Raw genomic sequence first — 27,165 nt, forward strand, 5'->3', positions numbered from 1 at the left:
GCGAAGGAATTTATAAAAAATTTGTAAATAATTGAATTCCAGTGAAATTTGTATTATTTGCGTAGAATTTTATTAAAGTTTTTTTTAAATTATTGAATTCTTTTGGAAAAGTTTATTTAAATAGTGGATATTGAAAATAATTGAATTTTTGTGATGAATATTGTTATTTATGAAAGTAAGTGACATTTGCAAATAAGAATTTCATTAAAATTTCTAAATATAATTGAATGTAGGAGAAGAATTTTGTTATTTACAAAAATAATTGAAATTTTGACGAGAATTTCATTATTTTTGAAAATAATTATATATATTATATAAGAATTCGTGGAAATTTCATAGTTTATAGGGAAACAAAAAAGACATAAAAATTCAGTATTATCTTTGGAATTCTAAAAATTAATTTTTTCCAGTACTTTTAATAAAAATTCCTGACTTTTCCCTGAATTCCTGACCTGTGACAACCCTGAGAGTGTACGTGATCGATAATTGTAACTCTAAACTAAAATAAAAAAAAAAAAAAAAAAAAAAAAACAAAAAAACAAAAAAAGGGGGGAAAAGAGCTCGTGAAAAATTAATTTTTCACGTGCGACTGATGCCTTAATTCCATTTGAGAGAAATGAATAAATTCTCTCGTAGTTTTGCAATACTTGAAGGGAAGTGAACGTTTGACGCTTCTGTCTGGGACTAGATAAACGAAAACCCATGAGTAATTAAATTTTATCGACCCTATCCTTACAAAGGTAACTGCAGTTTGAAAACTTGCCTGGTTCATAATAAACGAGTCCGTAAAAAGTTTTCCAACATTTCAGAAAATTGTTAAATTTTCAAGTATCTCTTATTCACGGTAACTGTCTTTTATTGTTATACGTTTCATAAGTTTAAAAATACGAATTTTCTTGAAAAAAAAAAAATTATATTATTATCACTAAAATAAATAATAAACATAATTAAAATTCACAAATGAAAATAACTGAAATGATCACATTGTATTATTTATCAAAGTGAAGATAATAAAATTTTAATCATTTTCTGTTGAATGTTTTGTAGAGATAAATATAATAATGAGGTGGCCTATAAAATGAAAAGAGTCTTATTAAGAGTTTTGTGAAAGTGTTACCTACCTCACAAAGCATCAAAAAATAACAGGTGGAAGGTTAATTAATGAGAGGCGCGGTAATTAACATTTTTCAAGAGTTCTGATGAAAACCTTACAAATGAATAGAACTACACGTGCACTGTATCATCTCCTTTTTTCTTTGGTCCAATTCTCATTCATATTCCTGCACAGAAAAAAAGAAATAAAGTGAAATAAAAAAAAAACTTGATACAATTTTTTGAGGAAGGGTTCACATAATATATTATGAGCAACTTAACATTTCTAGTGGATTTAAAGATAGAAAAAGAGAATTATTAGAGAATTATTTTTAGATTTAAATACTCTTTAATCAGATAATGTGAATTTTTCTTTTTTAGTGTCTACTTAAAATTATTGATAAACCAGCAAATGTTATCAATTATTTTCAATGCAATTTTAAGTAAATTTCAAGAAATAATTCAATTATTTCCCAAGGATTCAATTATTTTATAAATAATAAAATTCTTCAAAGGAATTTAATTACTATCAATATATTTTAATAATATTTGTCTTCAAAACAATTCAAACGTTATCAAAAAATTTAATAAAAATTCTTCGAAACAATTCAATTATTTTAAAGATAGTAATATAATTCTGAGAACAATTCAATTATATTCAACACAATTTCAATAAATTTTCTCTAAAAGAATAATGCAATCATTTTTTTTTAAATTTTGCGATAATTCTTTGAACAAAGACGACAATAAATTATTCTCAAAAATAGGTATATTAATAAAATTCTTCACTAGAATTCAATTATTTTTATAAATAATACTACAATTTTTGATTGAAATCTAATTATTTTCAGTATAATTTTAAAAAAATAATTATATCCAAGAATTAAATTTATTATTTGAGATTTGAAATTGTAAAATTTTCAAAAAACGCAAAACATTTTAATAAAATTCAATAATCAAATTTTTAATTAGAATTATGAAGAAACACGATTATTTTGAGAACTTTAAGGAAATTCTTTGTTAAATTAAATTCCTTTTAAAATATTCAATTTAAATTATATTAAAAGAATTGAATAAATTTCAAAAATTTTAATAGAATTCTTTGAAGGAATTGAATTATTTTCTAAAATTTTGATAAAATTCTTGATAAGAATTTAGTTATTTTTAAGACATTTATTAAAAAATTTAATAAAGCAATAAAAATGAAAAATTATTAAAAAAAAAACAGACAAAGAAAACTAACTTGAAACTATGTCAACTTTTATTGTATTCGCAATTGAATGAATTGGGAGTGGAAATATGTGCCTTTTATTGTATCGAAAAAATGTTTATTTCTTTGGCAATTAAAGAAAAACGTGTTTGCACACAGATGCGGTCAAAGTGGTCCAAAGTGACCCTACCCGAACTGAACCCATATGTGCGGCAAATTCGAGCAGGTATGAGGGAAGTGTTCGTTGTCAGAAATTATATTACTGAGGTAACAGTCCTGGACCGTTTTCCTACTCTCGGAAGAGTTCTCATTAATTTTAATGATCGTTTCAACTACAATCAACGCTCCAAACATTCAAAGTTTAAACATTCAAAAAGAACAAGAGAACAATTTAACAAATGTAATTTTAAGAAATTAATAGTATAAAAAAAGAGAGGATTTCCGTGTCGCTCGTGCGATAAAAAGCTCTTTTTTCCTTTTTTTTTCCTTTTTTTTTTTTTTGTCTATCGGAAAAGCATACGTGATACGCATAGAGTAAAGTTATCAGGCGTGAATTTCCGCGGAATCAAGGGGAAAAAATGAAATGGAGCGAGTGAAAACCGTAGGGATTTGTGGTGAAATGTTCGATTGAATGCTAATGGTTTATAGACTTTTGCATAGAAAATGCTTCCATAGACCACTGAAGTGAAAGCGATAGACGAATAAAGTACAAGCGTTGCGTTGGACTTATATAAATTTTCGGATTACCTTTTTATAATGTATGTACAGCGGGGAAAAATATGTAGTACCAGAGGAAAAATTCATTTTCTACGTATGTAGAAAAATCAGAGAAAATAATAGAAAAAAGTCTTTCACTATCGAATACCGATTAACCAATCGCATGACCTTTTCACAAAAATATCCTGGAAATTGAGGTCTTAAGCTTAATTAACCAGAAGACCTCATTCATTTCCATGCCATTCGCCACACAGGTAGTTATACGAATTGATGGAAAAAATCCACTAGTCGTTATTACTTTCTCTCAGAAAGAAATCATTTTAAATTGATACAAATAATCACCAAATCAGATAAACTAAATTCAAAAGAAAGAAAATAATTTTTGCCTCTATTTTCAATTTTTAAAAGTAAAGAAAAATATCCAAGCAAAAAAAAAAATGAAATAAATAGCGACTAGTTGTGTGAGAGAAACTGAGACTGAAATATTTATATAAAGAAGAAACAATTTTCCTTTTATATAAACAAAAACAATTTCCTGTTTTTTGAAGCAACAAAGAAGATATTTTATAAATAAGAGAAAAAAGGAAATAAAAGTAAAATAAAACTACTTCGCAAAAGAAATATTCTCTACTCTAAGGGGGTTTCAAGTATATATGTACATTTAAAAATTTACATGTTACATTCTTTAGATTCACACATACGTATAAAGTCGAAATAAACCACGCTTCAAATTGAAACTGAAAATTTTCACTGACCACGTTCTCTATTTCCTGTTGCATTTCCATTCTTTTGTTTCGTTTATTGCAAGTGTCGAAAATGTTTTGTGCGGTTTAGAAAATAACTCTTTGTTTTATAGTGAATACTTATTGAGACTGAAAAAATTACAATTTTTAATGAAATAAACAAATTTTTTTTCTTCATATTTTAAATAGTGTGAAAAAAACTTACGTTCTGTAAATTTTTTTGATTTTGGTTTAAGAATGGAAATTTTGTACTTTTTAAAAAATATTTATACACCTCAATAGGCAGACAATTGCAGATATAATTGCAAATTTACCTTCAATTCGAAATTTATATTGATAATTTAAAAAAATCTATTTTAATAATCGCTATGTATTTCGGATGTTTGTTCGCAATATAAAAATAGTTTTTTTTTCTTCTCTGCTTCAAATTTTATGATAATTCATATTAAATGTTTCGAATTTTAAATTTTATGAAATTCTAATTCAATGTTTGAAGGATTAAATAATAAAAATAACTAATTATAAACAAAACTGTTATGAATTTAAAATCATAATTGAATTTGTAAATGAACTTTAATCACTTTACATAATTTTGGGTTAATAAGTTAATTTTTTTAATTTCAAAGAAAGACATTTTGTTAAAAAATGTAATAATTCTTGTAACTTTTATAATTTTGAATCTGAATGAAAATTGAATTCTTGAATAGAATTTTATTTAATTTTCGAAAAATAATTAAATTGTTTCAAAGATTTTTATTAAAATTTCTGAAAATAATTAAATTTCTTAGTAGAATTTTGTTATGTATTTATGAATTGAAACTATATAATATTGAAATCCTATAAAAAATTTTATAATTTATGTAAATAATTAAATTCTTGCCTAGAAATTTATTAAAAATTTTGAAAATGTTTCAAAGAATTTTTATAAAATTTATAAAAATATGTACATATAAATTCTTTAAAGGAAATTAATTAAAAATTCATTGAAATTATCTGAAATCATTCAAAAAACTTGATTAAAATAATTAAATTATTTCAAAAAATTTTATTAAAACTGTATTGAAAATAATTCAAGTCTTTCGAAAAGTTTTTGAAAATTAATTGAATCCTATCCAGAAATTTTATTAAAATAGTATTGAAAATAATAGAATCTTCAAGGAATTTATTTTAAAATATATAGGGGAGACTGGGGCGAAAAGTTAAACTGCCAAAACCGTTAAAATTCATTATCTTTCGAACGAAAATAGTTAGAGCATTGCAATTTTAATTATAGAAGGGTGTTATCACCCTAAATAAATGTCCGGAGTTGTGTGCAATTCTGTTCATTTTTGTGGTGTCTATATTAAAAGTTTTTTTTTAACTTACTTAATTGAAAATTTTTTCGAAAAAGAAAATATCAACTTTTAAGTATATTTTTTGAATTTATTCTCATTGCGATTTTTTTAGATCCTTATTTGGGTCCCCTGAAGAGATACCTGAAGGTATTTGCTAAATAACTTTAGTCAGATTTTTTATATTTGTTGTTAAAGCCGAAAACGCACCCTGGGGCGAAAAGTTAAATGTATTTTTACATGTTGTTAAAAATTTTTTTTTTATTTTTCGTTTTTTTGAGTTTATTTGTTTAAAAATTATTTACTTGACATTGGGCAAGTACTTTGTCAAAAAACAAAACCGTTCACGTGAAATAAACCAAAAAAAATTTTTTTTTTTGAAATTTCAATTTTTTAACTTTACAACTATTCTAAAGCTTTTGTTAAATAAACAAAGATCTTTTATTTACTAAATTACTTGTTTACGTATACTTTAACTTATCTACTACTTATCACCTGTCAGAAAATAGTTTTAGTAGGCTAAAAATAGAATTTAACTTTTCGCCCCAGCATGGGGCGAAAAGTTAAAAAAAAACAAAATTTTCAAAAAAGGTCAAAACATGTATTTTATGCGAAAATATCAAAAACTTTTTTATTGAAAGTTGTAGAGGACAAGTTGCCCTACAATATTGATTTACAAATATTTGCATCTAAGCGGATTATATTGACAAAAAAAATCATTTATGCAAAATTTAACTTTTCGCCCCAGTCTCCCCTAGGTATTGAAATAATATCATTTAAAGAATTTTATTAAATTTTTTATAAAAATAATTGAATCTTTCGAAAAAAATTATTAAAATTCTATTGAAAGTAATTAAATTGCTGTGAGAAATTTTATTATTTATAAAATAATTGAATTATTCTGAAGAATTTTATTAATATTTTTGTAAATAATTGTCTTTGTTTAAAGAATTTTTGTAAAATTTATAAAAATAATTGGATTCTTCTATAGAAAGTTTATTAAAATTGTATTGAAATAAATAAACGAATACTCAAAAGTTTATAACTATTTTTCAAAATAATTGAATTATTTTGAAAAATTTTATTAAAACTGCATTGAGAATAATTGAAGCCTTTCCAAAAGTTTTTGAAAAATAATTGAATCCTTTCGAGAAATTTTATTAAAATAGCATATTGAAAGTAATTGAATTCCTACAAAGAATCTTATTACAAATTTGTTAAAGTAATTATATAAAACTTTTTCGAAGAATTTTATAGAGTATTCTAAGAATAACTAAATTCTCCTGGAAAATTTGGTTTTTTTATAAAACTAATTAAATTCCTTAGTAGAATTTTATTATTTATAAAAATAATTAAATTCTTGCGAAGACTTTAATTATTTATGAATATAATTAAATTCTTACGAAGGATTTTATTATTTACAAAAATAATAATTGAATTACTGAAAAGAATTTTATTATTTATATGAAATGATTGAATTCTTAAGACGAATTTTATTAAGAATATTTGAAAATAATTGAATTGATATAAAGAATTTTATTAAAAATCTTTGGAAAATAATTGAATTGTTTCGAAGAGTTTTATTAAAATTTTTTGAAATAAACGATAATAATAATAATTAATTAGTTTAAATAACTGAAAGTTGATTCGAAAATAAAAAATGTTGTAATTTGCTTAATGATATAATATATAATAATTAATGGAATAAAGTAATATTTATTGTTTATTGCCAAGAGTAAGACGAATAAAATTTGTGTTTCTTCAGAAAAAGAAGAAGAAGAAGAAGAAGAAGAAGAAGAAGAAGAATTTGCTTCTTCATATGAGGAAGCAAAAAAAAGAAAATAGCAATAATATGCAAATAATGTATGTAAAGAGTTGCGAATCTTTTGCGAATAGACAAAAGAGGAATCTAGTTAAAAGTCAGAGAGAATTGGTGTTGACAATTGGTTTGCGAAAAGCATTCATTGAATCTCTATTTATATTGAGCGGAAGAGGAAAAGACGATAGTGTTTTCTCATTCACGAATAGCGCATAGCTTTATCGTCGCGTCGTTCGCGTCGTTCGCGTCAACCGTCCAAGTCAGTCCAAGTTAATTACTTGTCAGGCAGATTGAAACATCTGGTTTTAGAGGCCGGATTATGGTGCACCACTTCATGATGGGATACAAAGGTGTACTTGTAATCTTACTTCCTTTACGGATTACATACTTTGGACCTTCAACCTTCCAAGTCCCTTATCTCTTATATAGCCGATGAGGAGATTGAATATGTCAATATTTTAACGTAATAAAATATAGTGCAACGAACAATTCATTATTATTACTATTATTATTTTCAAAATCATTCTTCTTCTCTAACAAAAATATTATTAGAAAAGAATTTATCTAATAGAAATAAAAGAAACTTTTTCTTCTGAAAAGTATTGTATCTAATCAATCAGAACTGAAAAGTAAAATGGTCTGAAATGGTCTGAATATTCAACAAGCCGGCAAGCGTCTCTTGTCTGACTCGATCTGCCTTGTACTACTTGTCAGTGAAGTAACACTCAACCTCAAGTAATGAATATAGAATGAATCATATCAATAATGAATAATTGCCATAAGAAAAATAAATAACTAAAAGTAGTCGACAATACCCTGAAATTAACCAATTTCTGAATAAATTAATAATTATGTCAGGATTGCCTCAGGAAATTCGGGAAACAAGCAGAAAAAATATAATTGGTCAGGGATTTTTATTAAAAGTATCGGAAACAAATTAAGTTATTAGAAATCATAAGAAATTAGTTCAATTTTATAAAATACAATTTCATTAATTATTAAAAATAATGAATTTATAGAAAAATTTTAGTTAAAAACACTAAAAAAGAATTGAATTTTGCAGAATTATTGCAGAAATTCAATTACTTTCAAAAGCAATAAAATTCTCGGCAAATTTTTAATTATCTTTATAAAATATATAGGTAATAAAATTCTTTGCAGGAATTAAATTAATTTCAAACATTTTTATTAAATTCTTTATAATAATTCAATTATTTTCATAAATAAGAAAATTCCTTTCTGGAATTTAATTGTTTTAAACATTTTCAATAAAATTCTTTGAAAGAATATTCAATTTTTCTCAAAAATTTGGACAAAATTCTTTTAAATAAATTATTCTCATAAATAATAAAATTCAATTAAATTCCACGAAAGATTTTAAATATTCTTAATAAAATTCGTCTTAATAAGAATTCAATCATTTCATAAATAATAAAATCCTTCGTAAGAATTTAATTATTTTCATAAATAATTAAATTAAATTCTTTGCAGGAATTCAATTATTTTAATAAATAATAACATCCTTCGTAATAAGAATTTAATTATTTTCATAAATAATAAAATTCTTTGCAGGAATTCAATTAATTTAAAAAATTTTGATAAAATTTTGAATAATAATATTCAATTATTTTTAATAATAATAAATTCATGTCAGGAGTTTATTTAAAGAAGAAAATTAATTGCTTTAAAATTTTTTATTAAAATTGTTTGAAAGAAATCAATTTTTTTCAAAAATTTTGATAAAATTCTTTATACAGTTAAGTAAATTATTCTTATAAATAATAAAAATAATTGAATTATTGCAGAATTTTCTCATAAAAATTGAATTTTAGTTCAAGTTTTAGATAATACATAATTGAATATTAAAAGCATTACAGCGTGAATTTTCAGAAATAATTGAATTTTGAAATGGTTTCATATTAAAATCTTTTAAAATTTGAATTTTTCACACTTGTAACTAAACAAGAATGATCTAATAATTTTTAGAGTGAATCAGAATATTCTTTAGGTTACGGGTAAAAGTGAAAATTTTGTCTGGAAATCAGGGAAGTCAGGGAAAAAGAAAATATTTCAACTTTACAAAAGTATAAATATTTTCTCGAGAAGATTTCCAAAGATATTTTTAATTAAATTTCAAAATTAAATAATTATATTTTTAATGTAGGATTTATTTAAATAAATATTTAAAAAATAAAAAATATTTTTCGACTTATTTTTGAAATACAATAAACTATTTCTATTTATATATTGTTACAATAGAAAAGACCATAAAACATTTGTAAAGTGCACAAACGAGTTGAACGCCATTTGTCAACTTTTTGGGTTTCTACTGTGAAATACTCTCTGGGGAAAACTTGCCAGAATCAACGAAACTTGTGCGCTTTAAACCACAAAGCTTAAAAAGTTGGGATTTCTACTAGTCCTAACTACAATAATTACATATACCTATTATAGAAGACACCAAAAAGGCGTGATTTCTTTTTTACCCCTACTTTTTATATTCATATGGTTAAATATTTCAAACTTAATTAAAAATTCCCGGAATTGTAAAAAATAATTAAAAGCAATTAATTCACGGATTTTTAAAAAAAAATTCTTATCAGAATATACGTAAAAAATTATTTCAAATAATTTTTTAGGTGCAATTAAAAAAAAAATTCTTTTCTTAGTAATAAAACTTTTTTTCTCGATTAAAAATATGAATAAAACACGGTAATTAAAAAAAATACTTCATTTAGTTAATTTTCAATATCCTTAAACGAAAAAAATAAAACATAAAAGGTTTTTTTTAATATTAAAAATGAATTAAGAATTTGTCAATTTTCGAATGCCTCGAATTTATAATTTTCTTATCTAAATGTAAACTAATTTTTTCAACAAAAAAAATGAGAAAAAAAGAATAGTATTTTATAACCTGATAAAATTGTGCTTTTCGAAAATAAAACAAATTTACAATTTATATTAATAAAGATAATATTTTTAAATTAATGACGTAATTAAGTTACACTTCATTATATTAATTTCACTAAAGTATACTAATTAATTAGGAGAAAAAGAATATATAAGTGACCCCCTAAAATTATAATGAACCACTCCCATTTATGAATAAATTTAATCATCATCTAGTATTTATATGTATGTATATGTAATTAAAAAAACATTAGAATACAAAGAAATTTATATATTTCGCAATTATTAAAAAAGAAAAAAATTAATTGATATAATAATTAACATTAATCAAAAAATTAAATAAAGAAATTTTTATCAATTATGTTTTTTCAAAAATATCGACTACAATTCTTGCCTATTAATTAATTATTATTTATTATTTTCTAACATAGGTATTAATAAAATTCTTAGAAACAATCGAATTTTTTAAAAATTACAATAAAATTCTTTTAATAAATTTAATTATTATGATAAAAAATAAAATTTTTCGCCCGAATTCAATTACCTATTTAAGATAAAATTTTAACACAATTTTCGAAAAAATTAAATTATTTAAACAAAATTTTAATAAAATTTTTTGATCATACATTAATTTATTATGATAAATAATAAAATTCTTCGCAGGTATTCAATTATTTTTAAAAATAATAAAATTCGTCACAGGAATTCAATTATTTACATAAATAATCAAATTCTTCTCAAGAATTCAATAATTATTTTCACCAATTTTAATAGAATTTATAAAACAATAAAATTTAATTATTTTCAAAAATTTGAATAAAATTCAAGGCAAGATTTTTTGCAAGATTTCAATGACTTTAAATATTTTTAATATAATTCGTTGTAAGAATTCAATTAATTTTATAAATAATAATAAAATTCTTTGCAGGAATTCAGTTATTAACATAAATAATCAAATTCTTCTCAATAATTGAATTATTTTCAAAAATTTGAATAAAATTCAAGACAAGAATTTAATTATTTGAATTTTAACAAATAATATAGTCTGTTCTTTGCAAGATTTAAATTACTTTTATTACAATTAATTTAATAAAATTTTTGAAAAGAATTAAATTATTTAAAAATTTTCTAATACAATTCTTTATAGAAATTCAGTTATTTTTAATACAATTTGAATAGAATTTCTCGAAAAGATTCAATTATTATTAACAATTTATTTTAAGAAAATTTTTCGAATGAATTCAATTGTTTTCCAAAATTGTAATCAAATTCTTCGCGTTAATTCTATTATGCTCATAAATAATAAAATTCTTCGTTGGAGTTGAATTAATTTGAATACAATAATTTTAATAAAATTCCCCAAAAGAATTCAATTATTTTGAAAAATTTATATAATTAATTTAATTTCATTCTTCGAATGAATTAATTTATTTTTAAATATTGTAGGAATAAAATTTGTTTTGAGAATTCTATTGTGTTTAATACATTAATTTTAATAGGTGTTCAAAACATTAGAAAGGAAAAATTTTGAAAAAAATTGTGAAACAAAAAAGCAAAGTTAATCGACTATTGAAGATAGATAGTTTATTATTAATATTATTATGTACTAAATTTGCCGAAAGTTTATAAGAATGTCTTTTTAATTTCATTAAATAGATGTTCTATCGAATGTAACTGACATGTATATCATGCAATTTAATTTGTTCCCTATCTTGATGATTCATGTGAAAGCGCAATTTGAACTTTCAAAACCCAAGTATCAAAAGCTGCTGACAATATTTACAAAGAGGTGCAAGCATGTGTGTTAAAAGTGATTCAAGATACTTCAGAATATGAATAACAAATAAGCTTTGAAACGCTCTTGGCAAGAACGAAATTTAATTTTTAAATTCGAGGCATATTTTCATTTTTAATAGAGAAATCTCAGTTATTATTCATTAACACAGTTTCGGACCATTTTCTAATAATATAAGTGCGCACTACGCGCTAGAATATACCGTCTCAAGAAATTCATAGAATTGGAATTATTTCCCACCCGAACATATCTTCTCGACTCTTTAAATTTTATTGTCAATTGGAGAAAATGAAAATTTGCAATTTAAAAAAAGTATTTATCAATATTTCAAATGTATTATCAATTTTCATTCGTCTGGAAGAAAATAAAATGAAAGAAAGAAAATATTAAGAAACTATTATTTATTTAGATTTTAATTTTCAATAAAATATTGAGTAAATATTTGAATACAGAATTTTTGTGAATATATTATATTCAGTAGGTAACTGAAGAGGCAAATGGAAACAAGTTTGTTCAAATGTCTCGTCTGTATCTATAATATACGAAAAAATAAAAAATTTAGTCTGACGTTCATTGAAGTTTACTCGGTGTTTTTCTTTTTCTTTCTTTCTTTCTTTCTTTTTTTTTTGCATTTTTCCCTTAAGTTTAGGCAAGATATTTTCTTAGGTCACAACCTAGATCGTTGATGGATCGATTGTCGTACGTACGCTTGACATAAAAGGAAGTTTAAACATCTGAGAGAAATGCCTTTGAAAAAAATTTCTCACATTACAAATTAATATTTACTTTTGTTACTTTAATTAATTAATTACTCTCTCACTTAATTCGAAACAATATATTTACCAAATAATCAAAAAAGACCGTCACAAATTAATATAGCTACTTGATATCTATTTTCCCCTGAAATTTCAAATTTCCATATTTCTTTTAATTTTTCACTTTGAAAATTGAATAAATAAATAATAAATTAATCAATCAATCAATAATACTAATTTTCCAAAATTTTTTCTTTGAAATTTATTTGTTTACATAACACGAATTTATTTCGCGAGAAATCTCTTCTTTATGAAAAATATGGAACAGAATTATTTTTGAATCAGAAAAATGTACGCGTTTACATAAATGTTACGGACATAACTCTAGGTAAGCTTTTTAATTTATTGTCCAGACTTACAGAAACGAATGAAAGTGGACAGTGCATTAGTTTATTGCAGTAAAATGAAGGAAAAAAAAGAAACAATTTCTGAAATTATATATATATATATATATTCAAAGATTTAGTTTTTTAAAACTCTCATTAGTTTTACTTATTTCGAATGACAAATAAGTAACAATTCTTTGCAGATAAAAAAAATTAAAAACCTTTTTCAACGAACTCATACAGAAGATAAGCGAAATTATCTTTGTATTTCACTTCTTTCTCAATGTTAATCAAATTCTATAATTAGACTGAATTTTTCGATAGAAGTGAATAACAAATTAAAGTAAAATAAAAAATAACGAAAGTAAAGAAAAATAATAAACGAAAAGAAACATTGAAAAGAATAATAAAAAAAATGCAAAAGCAATAAAATTTAAACTTTAAAAAATGATAGAACGAAGTTGAAAAAAATTAGCAAATAAAAATATTAAAAAATACAAATATATAAAAAATTCAAAAAACAAAAAATAGCTACCTAAATATTTAGTAAAAAAATAAGAGTATTTTATCATCTCAAAAGAATCATACCTGCAATTTATAAACCTATCAAGAATAATTTTATTTGACATTTTCTTCGCACAGTTGCAGCTTTTTGGTTATTAAAAGCGTACAATTTTATATATTTAACAAAAATAAAGCAAAAGAAAATTGTTTGAAGAATTAAATTGTCACTGAAATACACGTGCCATCACTTGTTTCGAAATTTCTAAAAACATTATTTGAAAATGTTTGATTGACGTGAAAAATGATCATCAAGGAAAATATTCCTCAAACGCATCTATTATTGAAAATAGTTTTCACTAGCATCGCCAACACTTTACTAATATCAAGTGAAGTAAATCCTACACTTCCTCATCTAATTTATAATATTCTTCAACATTTATATTAATAAACTGAAGTATCTTAAAATCAAAAAATATTCCACACTCCAATAAATTTCATTTTTTACTCTATTCCTGAATATTATTTCAAAATAATTGCGTTAAAATTTGCAATATGTTTCAAACTGTTAAAATTCGAATTAAAATAATAAAAACAAATAATAACAATAATAGTAAAAATTCAGTAAATCTTTAAATTGTTATTTCAAAATATTTCAAGAACGAAAAAGAAAAAATTCGAATTTTGTTATAAGGAGGATAATTTTTTTATTTGAAAACATAATAATAATAATAATAAAAATAACATTAAAAATGTAGTAACAATTAATGTTATTGTTTAAATATTTTAGAGGCCTTGTACGGTTAAAGATGTTTATTTGTCATAATTATTATAATTTTTCGCTACATGTTTCGGCTTAAAAAAGCCCTCATCAGGCAAAAATTGAGAAAATTATTTACAAAAAAAGAGACCACATTTCGACAAACTAAACGAACGCATGTCGTTCACAAAATTAATTTATAAAAATTTTTAAACATTTATAAACCGTAAATTTAAATTTAAAAAAAGATAAGATGTCGACATGGTGCATGGTATATAATTATGACGGTTCAATAATTGTAACAACATATTAATGTTATTATTATTTTAATATTTACAATTTTCCCGGAAATTTTCGCAAACTCATTTGTGAATTACTTTATTTATTATTAATCTACCGATTTTTCTAATTTATTATTATTGTTATTAAATTAAATTTAAATTTCATACTCGAATTTAATTTTTCTTTCCAATATTAAATTATTAACAGAACTTTAAAGAAAACATAATTTGCGGTATATCAAAGTAAAAATTTGTTCAAGTCGTCATTGATCGACTGATCTTCAAAGAATAAACTTATAAAGAGGGGTTTAAAAAATCGCTTTGTTCTTATAGACGATGAAAACTCTTAAAGTCTTTCAACTTTTTTTTTCAAGTGTTCGAGAGTAATAAAAAAAAAAAAAAGAAACAAAAAATACTTGAAACCTTTTTTACTCTCGTTTCTCTACTTTAAAATGAAACCGATAAAGATGAATATCTTTATATTTATACTTCTATGGAAAGTGGAAAACTTTTAAAGAGAATAAAAAATCAATTTATAACAAAACAATCGAATAAAGTTTACATAACTTCGAAATAGAATACTTTACGAAACTCTAAAATGAAAAAATTCTCAAAAGAATTTGCAAATAAAAAATTTTAAAGTAAATAGATAAAAATTTTAAAGGGAAAATGAAATTTGCTTTAGTAAGAAAAGTAATATAAATAATAAAAAGAGTAACAAAAATAGTAAAAATAACATTGAACCTTGGATTTATTTGAGGTATCTGAGTTTTTACAGACTACAAACAAAAAAATAATAATACTAATGGTAAAAATATTACTTTTTATAATAAAAAAATAATAAAAAATGATAAATAAGACTTAAAATAATAATTTTTAAAAAAAGAAATCTTTTTTGACTTTAAAAGTGTTTTGAAAAAGTTTGTAAAACTTTTCTAGGCAAGCATTTTAGGAATTTATTTTTTTTTTATTTTTTGTGAAAAAAAATAGTTTAATCACCTATATAATGACGAAGTAGGTCATTGATATAATTTCTATTGATCATGTGAAACACGAAACTATAAATTAATTCGCGTCGCGATTTCGATTTGAACTGTTCGGTGGGTGTCGCGTAACAGAATCGTCTGAGGCCTCGGGGTTGTTGGAGACGTTTATGGATAAGTAAAATTCCGCGCCACGCGCTTTCCGAGCACATGCGCTTCTAAACGCTCTAGCAATTTAATCACGAAATCGTTTTTAAATTAAATAAATGAGCGATCCCAGAAAAACTGTTTTAAACAATTTACCTCAATTTTTGACATTTTCAGATATAATAATAATAATAATAATAATAAAAAGAAAAAGTTTACTGTAAAGTAAACTAAGAAAAAAGAAAAAAGAAAAAAGAAAAATAGAAATAGAAAAGTAGTAAAAAAATAAAAGGGGCAAAAGAGAATACAACAAAAAAATGCTACAAAGAACAAATAAGAAGAGAATAAGAAAAATGAAAAAAAAAATTTATAAACTTACTCGAATTTTTCTTCTGATCCTTTAGAGGAAATTTTCAAATTATTATTTCCAGATTCAACTGTCAGCAGCGCTGTTAAGCAAGAAAGTATATTTATTTCCCCAAGCGAATTGTTGAGAGACCATGGATCCTTTCTTGAATCATACGAGATCAAAAAGTGGTACGCTTTTGCTTTCGCTTTCCCCGTAGCGTTGTTCAGTCTTCTTACATTACTCGGTGCGGTAAATTTACAATTTCTCATCGTACTCAATACCATCCTCGATTTAGTACTGTCTCCACAATGAAACCAGTAAAATTACACAAACTCTCTTAAAAATCCCATAGCTTCTCTTACGTTGTGATTTTAGTGGACAAACTATCAATTTATTCTCGAAATTCTTCGGCTTTTTTTATCCACCAGTCCTTGACTCCTCTTTTTTTTTAATCTACAAGCAAAACAATAACAATGTTAAATTTTGTGTCATTTCCAATAACTTTATTTCTCTTTACCGGTGAGTTGAATAATCGAAAAATTTAATTTCATTAATTCATTACAATCGTGTATTTATTTAATTTTTTTATTTTAATTACTAGTGAAAATAATTCATTTTAATCACTAGTGAAAATAATTCATTTTAATTACTATTAAAACAATTCATTTTAATTACTATTAAAACAATTCATTTTAATTTCTATTTAAACAATTTATTTTTATTACTATTAAATAATTTCTTTCAATCAGAATAAAACAATAAAAATTTATCACTGAACATTTTTTTATTAAATTATATTTTAATAATATTTTATTAAGTTTGAAATTTGGAAAGAAATTTGTTTACTAAAATTCGTGAAGAAAAAAAAGCAAGATTTCTTTAAAAATTTAACGGAGAATTCAAGTGACGCAATTTAATCCCATCAAACAATTATTCAAGCTTTTCTTATAACCTTTTAATGGCATTTAATTTTTAAATACTATCTACTCGAAGAGTGATTAATTGTCAATTAATGATTCTTAAATGAGAAGCGACCAATTTGGTCTTAAATTTATCGCTTATTTTGAAACATTTAAAATTCATCCAAACTGTAGTTTGAAAGTGGAAGTGAATTTTATTTTTAAATATTAAGTTTTAGAAATAATTTACTAATTTATCAATAGAAATTAAAAATAATTTATTATTATTCATTTATAAATTTATTTAGACGGGAAAATTAATTATTTATCTGATTGACAATTGTTAATGGAAAGAATGATTATAAATTAATAATTTTAGAAAAATTGGAAAGAATTAATTTTTAATAACAGAAATTATAAAAAAAACCAAATTAATTATTTTCTTGAATCGAAAATTCAAAAATACTCTATTATCTTGGCCTACTCTCGGTAAGTTAGAGGTCAATGCCTCGGACGTAGAAAGTTTTTATGACGAATTTGAACGTATCATGCATAATATATATGTATGTTTTCCCCATTGGAATTAAAATTCTATATCGTCTCAATATTCTTAATAGATCTACTTTTAAGTTTCAGTATAAGAAATTAAAAAAAAGAGAATTCTATACCTTTGAAATGACCGGAAATTTCACTTCCTTTTCGTTCACGCGAAGAGAAACGGCCAAGTCAATTGATTGTATGCAACACTCTTGCACTTGCATTTCTTTTTTCCTGTTCGTAAATTATCAGCACCATCATTAACTAATCCGATATTCACATATCCGAGAAAGTCAATCCATTGTTAATTATTTTTTTTACACTTCTTCTTCGAATTTGGTAACTGGAAAGAAAAAAAAAGTCCAATTATATTATAATCTCATTAAATTTTAATTAATATGTTGGGAAATTTAATTTTTCATACTCATAATTTATTTATATAAATATATAGATTTATAAACTGAATTTAATTTTTATTCCTTATGGCGAGCCTTTAGGTATACCTATTTAATACTTTCTTGTATGTGCAAAAAAAATTGTTACATAATTTCAGTTATAAAATCCATTGTTAATAATTCATTGTGAGAAAAGAATGTTATTCATATCAGTAACGATTCCATAATGATCTTCCGCTTACTCACGAACCAAAAGAAAATAATTGAAGAATTCTTCAATTAAAGCAGAGTTTTTTTTCAATTCTATTCCATCTACATTGAGTAATCCAATGGAAATTATTAAAATACAATAGAAATTATGAAAAAGAAAAATTTAAAATCGAACGGAAAAATAATAAAATAATAATAAACTTTTTATTTTAGTACCCAGCGTTTTATCACAAGAACAAGAGCACAATGCACCCTGCGTTGATGATAGTAAATTCTACAGAAATCCAAACACACTATCTCGCAATGTGTGGACACCATCCGAATGTGCAAAATATTATCTATGCTTAGGTAAATACTAAATATCAATTTTCTAAATTATTTCCCGGCGAAATGGAAATTTTTCCGATCCAACGACACTTGATTTTCATCACAATAACATTTTTTGCACACAAATTTCATACAAGTAAATAAATAAATTTTTCGATAACAACAATAATAAAAAAATGATTATTGTGTTATTTTTTTTAAGTCATAAATATATATGAAAAAGGAATTTCATTTTACGATCTGAGTGCCTAATTTGGTACGATTATACAAGCGAACTCATACTTATTAAACAAAAGAAAAACAAAAAAAATTCTGTCAATTACAAATACATTTCCAATAAAAAAATTCCCGTATGAAATATTGTGCGCAACTGTTAAGCTGATCTTTTGATCTTTTGCAAACTTCAATATATGTATTATAACTCTAAATAACGCAGCATTCATATAATCTGCCGGATGAATGATTCATAAATTTGTTCCGAGAAAAAGAAAGTTGTACCATTAAGTGAAAACATTGTAAAGTATTTTCTACACATGTGAATTTTATATACACGATTTTAACCAATTTTTCTTTCAATTTTCAGTACAATTAATTATCCTGGAAATATTAAATAAACTTATTTTCAAAAATTTGTCCTATTATTTCAACTTAATTCAATAATAATTTTAACTCGTTTCAGGGTTGTCATGATTTTTTAATTCCTTGATTTCTGAAAAAAATTTAAAAACTCCCTTATTTCAATTTTAATTTAAGTTTTAAATTTTTTAAAAATTCTATTATTTTTAAGTAAGTTTTTGGTACTTACAATTTTTTTCAACAAGTATGTTAAAAGTAACCTTTTAAAAATTGTAATAAAATGTTTTAAACATAAAATTTGATTCAATAAAAAAATTTAATTATTTCTAAAAATTAAAACTGTTATTCTTACTACATTCAATAATATGCTATATGTAATTTTTAACTAAATTTATTCAAAAATTTAATAACTTTTTAAAATATGTATTTAAATATTGTAATTCAATATTAAAAATTGAAATTTTCAAAAATATTTTTAATTTGAAAATTGAAATCATAGGTACATATTTCTAAAAATTTCTATTCTATCTTCTCTAAAATTTAATTGTTTTCTAGAATTTGTAACTAAAATTCTTCTCTAAATCAATTATTTTTAATAATTTTGAGAAATTCCTTTGAGAATTCAATTATTGAGAAAACAAAGAAAGTACACTTAAAATTCAATTGTTTTTAATTCAATATGCTTCTTTGTTTACTAACTTTTTAAATAATTTTTCTATTTATATACCTACTTTGCATTTTAAAATTAATGTACCTATTGAAAATCATTGAATTTTTGCGAAATACTTATCAAAATAATTAAAAATAATTCGATTGAAAATAGGTAATTGAATTCTTATAGAATGTTATTAAAAATTTTGTCAATAATTGAATTCTTTTCAAGAATTTAATTGAAATTATTAAAAATAATTGAATTCCTGCGAAAAATGTTGTTATTTATGAAAATAATTGAATTCATGCAAGGAATTTAGTAACAATTTTTAAAAATATTTAAATTGTTTCGAAGAATGTTAAAAACAATTGAGGGGCCATGTTAACTAAATGGCGCGTATCTCCTTATAGCATCCAGCCCCTTAATTTGAAAAATAATTTAATTCCTGCAAAGTATTTTATTATTTATGGAAATTATTGAATTCTTGTAAAGATTTTTCTTTAATTTTTTAAAAATAATTAAATACTTTTTAGGAATTTAAATAAAATTCTATAGAGAATAGTTGAATTCCTTAAAGAATATCAGAACAAAAAAAAATTGAATTGAAAATGATCGAATTGTTTCCAAGAATTTTATTAAAATTTTTTAAAGTAATTTAAAAATTGTTTTGAAGAATTTATTTAAATTTTTTGAAAATAACAATTTTCTTTAATAATTTTCATTGAAAATTTTGAAAGTAATTTAATTTTATGAAGAATTTCTTTTAAGTTTTCAAAATAATTGTAATTAATAATTTTATTAAAATTATTGATAGTAAATTAAATTCTTTTGAATTCAATAATTGAATTCTTCCCAGAATTGTATTAAAATTTTTGAAAATAACTGAACTCTTTCGAGAAATTTCATAAAAATAGTACTGAAAATAATTAAATTCTAGCGAAGAAATCCATTATTTATAAAAAATTAATTGAATTCTTATACATTGTATAAAATCTTTTGAGAATATGTAAATGAATTCTTTAAAAAAAATTATTGAATCCTTTCCAGAAATTTGATTAAAAAATTAATAGTTCTGAAAATAATTAAATTCTTATACAATATTTTTTTTAAACTTTTGAGAATAAATTAATTTTTTAAATAAATAATTTATAATTAAACAACAGTAATTATTGAATCCTTTTGAGAAATTTTATTAAAATTGATTTAAAAATAATTGAAATTTACAAAGAATTGTATCAAAACTTTAGAGAATAATGGAATTTTTTAGAAAAATATATCAACCCGTTCAAGGAATTTTATAAAAAATTGTATTGGAATTAATTGAATGTTTCTAAGAATTTTATCAAAATTTTAGGAAATTAATGAATTCTTTAGAAAAATTGCATTAAATACCTATTTTTGAAAAATATTTGAAATCTTTCGTGAAATGTTATTAAAATTATTTTGAAAATAATTAAAATTTTTCATGAAATTCTATTAAAATTATTTTGAAAATAATTGAATTCCCACGAATGTTACTATATATTTATAATAAAATAATTGGATTCTTCCAAAGAATGTTATTATTTATGAGAAAAATTAAATTCTTGCAAAGAATGTTATTAAAATTTTTGAAAATAGTAAACAAAAATAATTAATTATGTATGTACTTGATAAGTAAATTTTTTAAATTTTGAATCTGAAATTATTCCAAAATTCATGTTTATATTTGATTGAAATCTTTATAATTTTAATTATTTCTAACTAAGAAATTATAACATGTTCAATTACTTTCTATAAGTTTTTTTTAATAAATATTCAATAATTATTAAATGATTATTTAATATAATTATTACTTTATTTATTATTCAAGGATAATAAAACTAATTTTTGCTATTATATAGATAATGAAGTTTTTGAATTTAAATGCTCGGAGGGTTTACTCTTTGACATTTCAAGGCAGATGTGTGATTACAAATCGAATGTTGACAATTGCGATGTCCCAATAGGTAAGCGAAACTTTATTTTCTTTCCTTAAATTTATGTTATTAAAAAAAATTTCTTTTACTAAATTTGACATTCTCATCATGTGAGAAGGCATTATTTATTAACAATGTAACCAAAATTGAATACCAAATTAAATAAAATAAAAAAAATTAGTTCTTTACTACTTTAAAAGAAGGTAAGAAAAATGGTAAAAAAAAAATGATAAAATGCATTTGCGTACCTTGAATGAGTTTTTGAAAGATTCTTTATTTTGATGACGTCAAAATTTGAAGTTTGAAAAGTTTCTTGCAGAAGAGCAGCCTCCTAAGCCCCTACTCCGAGATGGAGATTGCGAAGAAAAAGAATTAGCTTGCGGCGATGGCACTTGTCTTCCATCTCACTATTTTTGTGATGGCAGTGTCGATTGTCCAGATGGTTCAGATGAAGGCTGGTGTGGTAAGAATATTTTATGCCTGAAAAAATAATCGATTCAACACTTTAGTTTGATTTTCATAAATTCTCCAATCGAATACTCTTTATTTATTTTTCTATTATCTAGTTCACTCATACTCGCGATATTTCATCATTTTATTTATTATTTTCTAGTTTCGTAAGACGAACATTTTTTTTCAGACACAAAAAACGATCTAAATTCTGCTACAAATTGTAATCCGCGTAAATGTTTATTACCTGACTGTTGGTGTTCCAAAGATGGAACGCAAATACCGGGAAATTTCTCGGCCTCATCAGTTCCACAAATGATAATAGTCACTTTCGATGATGCTGTCAATTCGGAAAATTTCCATCTTTATACAAGTGAGAATTTTTCTTTTTTTTAAATAAGGCAAAGGACAAAAGTCTATAAATTAATAATTACTAATTAATAATTAACTTACCTGTCATAATTTTAATTCTTTCTTTGAACACTAAGAAATTTTTACGGATGAGAGAAAAAATCCAAACGGTTGTCCTGTTCGAGCTACTTTTTATATCAGTCATCAATATACGAATTATAGAGACGTCCAATATCTCTGGAATGCCGGTCATGAAATTGCCACCCATTCTGTCACGTAAGTATTTTCCAACAATTCTAAAAATAAAAATTGTCAGTTTAACAATACCATTCTAATAAAGGAAATTTTTCGATTTTCTTTTCTTTTCTGCAATTATGATCCTAGTTAAGTGAATCAATTTCTGAAAATAAATGAAAACAAATTAAATTATATCTACTAAAATTCCAAAAGCTCAAATAAATGAAATTTTTTTCCTACTTCAATATTTTTAAAAATGACTACTTTTTCAATTGCAAATTAATAGAAATTCAAAATTTACTTACTTAAGACTTAATTTTTCTACATAAAAAAAATAGTTTTTTAATGAAATGTAAACTAAAAGCATTAATAAAAATATTGTCGTTCATTTGAACGTTAATCACTTTCGGAACATCAAAATTAGTGAAAATATCAGGAAAATACTAAAAAGAATTAAATTGAAATTAATAATTGTAATTAAAAATTTGATTTTATTCAATTTGATTACAATTTTTTAAAAATAATTGAATTCTTTTCAGAATTATATTACTATTTTTGAGAATAATTAAATTCATTCAAAGAATTTTATTAAAATAATTCAATTCTTTCGAGAACATGTATATTAATTAATACCTATAACCGATTTTGATAATAATTGTAATTAATAATTTCATCATTATTAAAATTTAATCTTTTTTGACAAATTTATTAAAGTTTTCGTAAATAATTAAATTCTTTTGAAGAATTTCTTCAAGTTCTTTGAAAATAATGTAATTTCGTTAATAATTTTAATTGAAAATATCGTAAGCAATTGAATTATATACAAAGAATTTCTTTCAAGTTTTTAAAATAATAGTATTTGTTAATAATTGGAATTCAAAATTTGATGATTGAATTTTATTACTACTTTTTGCAATTAATTGAATTTTTTTCACAGAAAATATACGGAAAATAATTGAATTCATCTAAACAAATCTTATCAAAATTTATTAATATTGTATTAAATTAAAAGTAAGTGAATCCTTTCAAAGAATTTTATTATTTATGAAAATGATTGAATTCTTTTCTAGAATTTTATTAAACTTTGTGAAATAATTAAATTGTTTGAAAAATTTTTTAAAATAATTTAAATTCTTTTGAGGAAATTAATTAAAATGTATAAGTTCTTATAAAAAAATTTTATTTAAAACTTTAAAAAATACCTATTTGAATTCTGTGGAGTAATAAAATTATGGAAATACATAATTGAATTCTTGCAAAGAATTTAATTAAAATTGTCGAAAATAATTAAATTATTTCTAAGAATGTTATTTAAATTTTAGAAAATAATTGAATTCTTTCGTGAAATTTTATTAAAATTGTACTGAAAATAATTGAAATATTGAAAAAATAGGTAATATTATTAGTTAAAAAATGATTGAATTCTTGTAAAGAATTCTATTAGAATTTTTGAAAATAATAATAAGTGAAATTTAAAAATTTGATATCTGAAGTTATTCAAAAATTAAAATTGATATTTGAAAATAAAATGAATTTCAATACAGTCATCGAGGACCCGAGGATTGGTGGTCGCGAAATGCGACTCTAGAAGACTGGTTTGATGAAATGGTCGGAGTTGCGAATATTATAAATAAATATGCAGCAGTTCGAATCGGAGATATCAAGGGTATTCGATTTCTATTAAATTTCAATCGATCAATTAATTTATATATCTATCATAAATGTTGTAATTTACCAATTCTTTCAAATTCCAAACTGAATTTAAAGAAAATAAAATATTTACCTCTCAGGGACAAGAACACCATTTTTACGATTAGGATGGAATCGTCAATTTCTCATGATGTCCGAATTTGGCTTCGAATACGATTCTTCGATAATTGCACCATTCTCCGATCCGCCAATTTGGCCTTATACTTTGGATTACAAGATACCACATCGTTGCGTCGGTCCCAGTCAAGTTTGTCCCACTCGTTCCTATCCAGGAATTTGGGAAATTCCTCTCAATCAATTGATCCTCGGTGCAAGTATTCTTCTTTTTATTTTATTTATTTATTTATTTTTTTTTTTTGAAATAATAAAACTGAAATGAAAAAAAAGATAATGTCAAGTTATAAATTGTGTTTCAGGATTACACGTGTCCAACCTTCGAGACCTGTCCAGTGAATCTCTCTGGCGAAGATGTGTACAAAATGTTGATGTTGAACTTTAAACGACATTACTTGAGTAATCGAGCGCCACTCGGTCTTCATTTACATTCAGCTTGGCTTCAAAATTCCGCTTACAATTATGCCTTCACGGTGAGATCCTAATATAATTAGAATAAAGCTAAAAAATACATACACAAAAAAAGAAGAGCAACGTAAATTATTAATGAAACGGTTTTTACCTATAGACAATTTCAGAAAGTTAAAATTATCATAATTACCTAGGTTCTTTTTATAACGGGAATTACCTAATTAACATGATTATTTTTTCTAACGGAAATTAATTATCAACAAAATTATTTTTTCTAATAGAAATTAATTAACACAATTGACTCTAAAAAGAATAAGTATTCTGATTCACTCTAAAAATTATTAGGTAGATACACAAAAAAATGTTCTATTACATACATTTATTTACGAATTTCATTATTAATTGTAAAATTATTCCAAAACATCAATAACTTCATTTTTAAATAAATATTTAATCATTATTATTTTTACATAGGAATTAAAATTCTTCAAAAGATTCAAATTCAAACCTTTTTTAAATTCAACTTATAATAATTAAAGAAGAAAGTGATAAAAATTTTATATTATAAGGATATTGTTACTGGAACGTGTTCAAAATTATTTTCAACATTTCAATTGAATTATTATTTTCTACAAATTTTAACTAAAATTCTTCTCTAAATCAATTATTTTTAATACTTTTTGACATAATTTATTGAGAATTTTCAAATCCATTTGTTTACAATTCAATTTTACACGAAATTTCATTTATTCAGAAATTCTTCAATTAATTACATATTAGGAAATAAAAACATGAAATAATTTCTAAAACAAAAATCAATTCAACGTTTTCAAAAAAAGAAAAAGTCTGCAGAATTTTTAGTTAAAATGTAAGAAAAAATTTAAAATTTTCAAAGATTTTATTTTGAAAACTTATAAAAAATTGAATTATTTATAAAAATTCATGTTATAAATAATGCTTTTAATATTCAATTATTATCTAAATTTTTATATCAATTTTTATTAGAAAATTCTACGAGAATTTTTTAGGAATTCAATTATTTTCAGAAATAATAAAACTAATCGCAGAATTACAATTATTTTTAATTCAATTTAAATCGAATTTCTCAAAAAATATAATTATTCTTGAAAATTGCATTGAAATTCGTCAAAAGAATTCAATTATTTGAAAATTTGTTGATAAAATATTCTGTATGAGAATTCTATTCTAAAAGACTATTCAATTATTATTTAATTAATTGAATTCTTTCAACGAATATTAATACGATTTATAAGAATAATTCTATTTATCGAGAAATTCGATTAAGATTGTATTAAAAATAATTGCAATTTTGAGATGAGTTTTATTATTTATGTTATTTATTAAAATAATTGAATTATTATTATTAAGGAATTTTAAAGAAAATTTGCAAATAATTGAATTCTTTTGAATTTTGTCAAGAATTTTATTGAAATTTTTGAAAATAATTAAATTGCTTCCATGATTCTTATTAGAATTTTAGAAATGAATTGAATTCTTGAGAAGAATTTTATTATTTCTATAAGTAGGTAATTTAATCTTTGCGAAGAGTTTTATTAGAATTTTAGAAATTTATTGAATTATTGAGTAAAATTTTTATTATTTATGGAAATAATTAAATGTTTGCGTATAGATTTTATTTTATAGTTTTATTATATTTATAAATATAATTGCAATTTTATTGAGAATTTTGAAAAATAATTGAATTTCTGCAATCATGTTCAGAATAAATAATAAAAGAATTTTTAAATAATAATTTTATCATAGTTCTTGAAAAATTAAGTTATTCAAAAAGAAATTATTGTTAGAATAAATGAAAAAATTGAAGGTTTTGTATTATTCTAATTCGTTGTAATTTTATAGTTTATGAGTTAAAGAGAAAAGGCACTAAAATTCAAAGTTGTTTTATGAATTTTTAAAATTAAATTGTCTCCATTACTTTGTCCTGATCTGTGGCAACCCTGATTAATTAACATGATTATTTTTTCTAGCGTAAATTAATTACCAAAATTATTGTTTCTAACAGAAATGAATTAACATAATTATTTTTTCCAACAGAAATTTATGGATGAAGTTCTTCGATTGTCGGACGTCTATTTTGTGACCAGTCATCAGGCCCTAGAATGGTTACGTTATCCAACACCAGTGAATAATTTACAAATGTTTGAGTCCTGGCGATGTAACAAACAATTCGAACCATACGAAATTGCCTGTGATTTGCCGACTGCCTGTAAATTACCAAGCAGAGTTCTAAAGTCGTATCGTTATCTTCACACTTGCTTCGAATGTCCCAAACAGTATCCATGGCTACGAAACGAATTTGGCTCGGATTAACAAAATCAAATATACAAAATAGAAAATACACAAAAAACTTGATTAAAAAACTTAATTCCAAAAAATTCAAACATTCTGTTTATAAAAAATTTAAATACATTGTCTATTAATTTCTCATAGAAATAAGATAAACTGTACTCTGTGAAAAACTACGAAAATATCAAAAAGAAAATACTAAAAATTAGTTAATAGTTTTCCTAGAAAGAC

At 22.8% G+C, this 27,165-nt stretch overlaps 2 protein-coding genes across 4 annotated transcripts in view; one reads left to right on the forward strand and one right to left on the reverse strand.

Moving 5' to 3' along the window:
• Positions 1-15,945, reverse strand: part of LOC122508253 (metabotropic glutamate receptor 1-like) — a 39,646-nt gene extending 23,701 nt beyond the window's left edge. For 2 of the 3 annotated variants that reach the window (XM_043621508.1, XM_043621507.1), the window contains exons 1-2: positions 15,810-15,945; positions 1,122-1,280 (exon numbers count right to left, since the gene is read on the reverse strand). The gene's annotated coding sequence lies outside the window, so the exon portion shown is untranslated. Of the gene's footprint in view, positions 1-1,121; positions 1,281-15,299; positions 15,520-15,809 lie in introns of those variants that run through there. The other variant, XM_043621509.1, reaches the window with a different exon arrangement.
• A 214-nt stretch (positions 15,946-16,159) lies between these two features.
• On the forward strand, positions 16,160-27,163 carry LOC122508254 (chitin deacetylase 1). The gene is made up of 10 exons (XM_043621511.1): positions 16,160-16,298; positions 18,034-18,168; positions 21,259-21,363; positions 21,653-21,796; positions 21,974-22,156; positions 22,272-22,410; positions 23,916-24,037; positions 24,162-24,391; positions 24,498-24,668; positions 26,683-27,163. Exons 1-10 carry the CDS (start codon positions 16,253-16,255, stop codon positions 26,956-26,958), a joined length of 1,551 nt encoding a protein of 516 aa, XP_043477446.1. The 5' UTR covers positions 16,160-16,252; the 3' UTR covers positions 26,959-27,163.
• Positions 27,164-27,165: the final 2 nt, after the last annotated feature.

Source organism: Leptopilina heterotoma, unplaced genomic scaffold (assembly GCF_015476425.1).
Source record: "Leptopilina heterotoma isolate Lh14 unplaced genomic scaffold, ASM1547642v1 Lhet_53, whole genome shotgun sequence".
NCBI classification, from domain to species: Eukaryota; Metazoa; Arthropoda; class Insecta; order Hymenoptera; family Figitidae; genus Leptopilina; species Leptopilina heterotoma.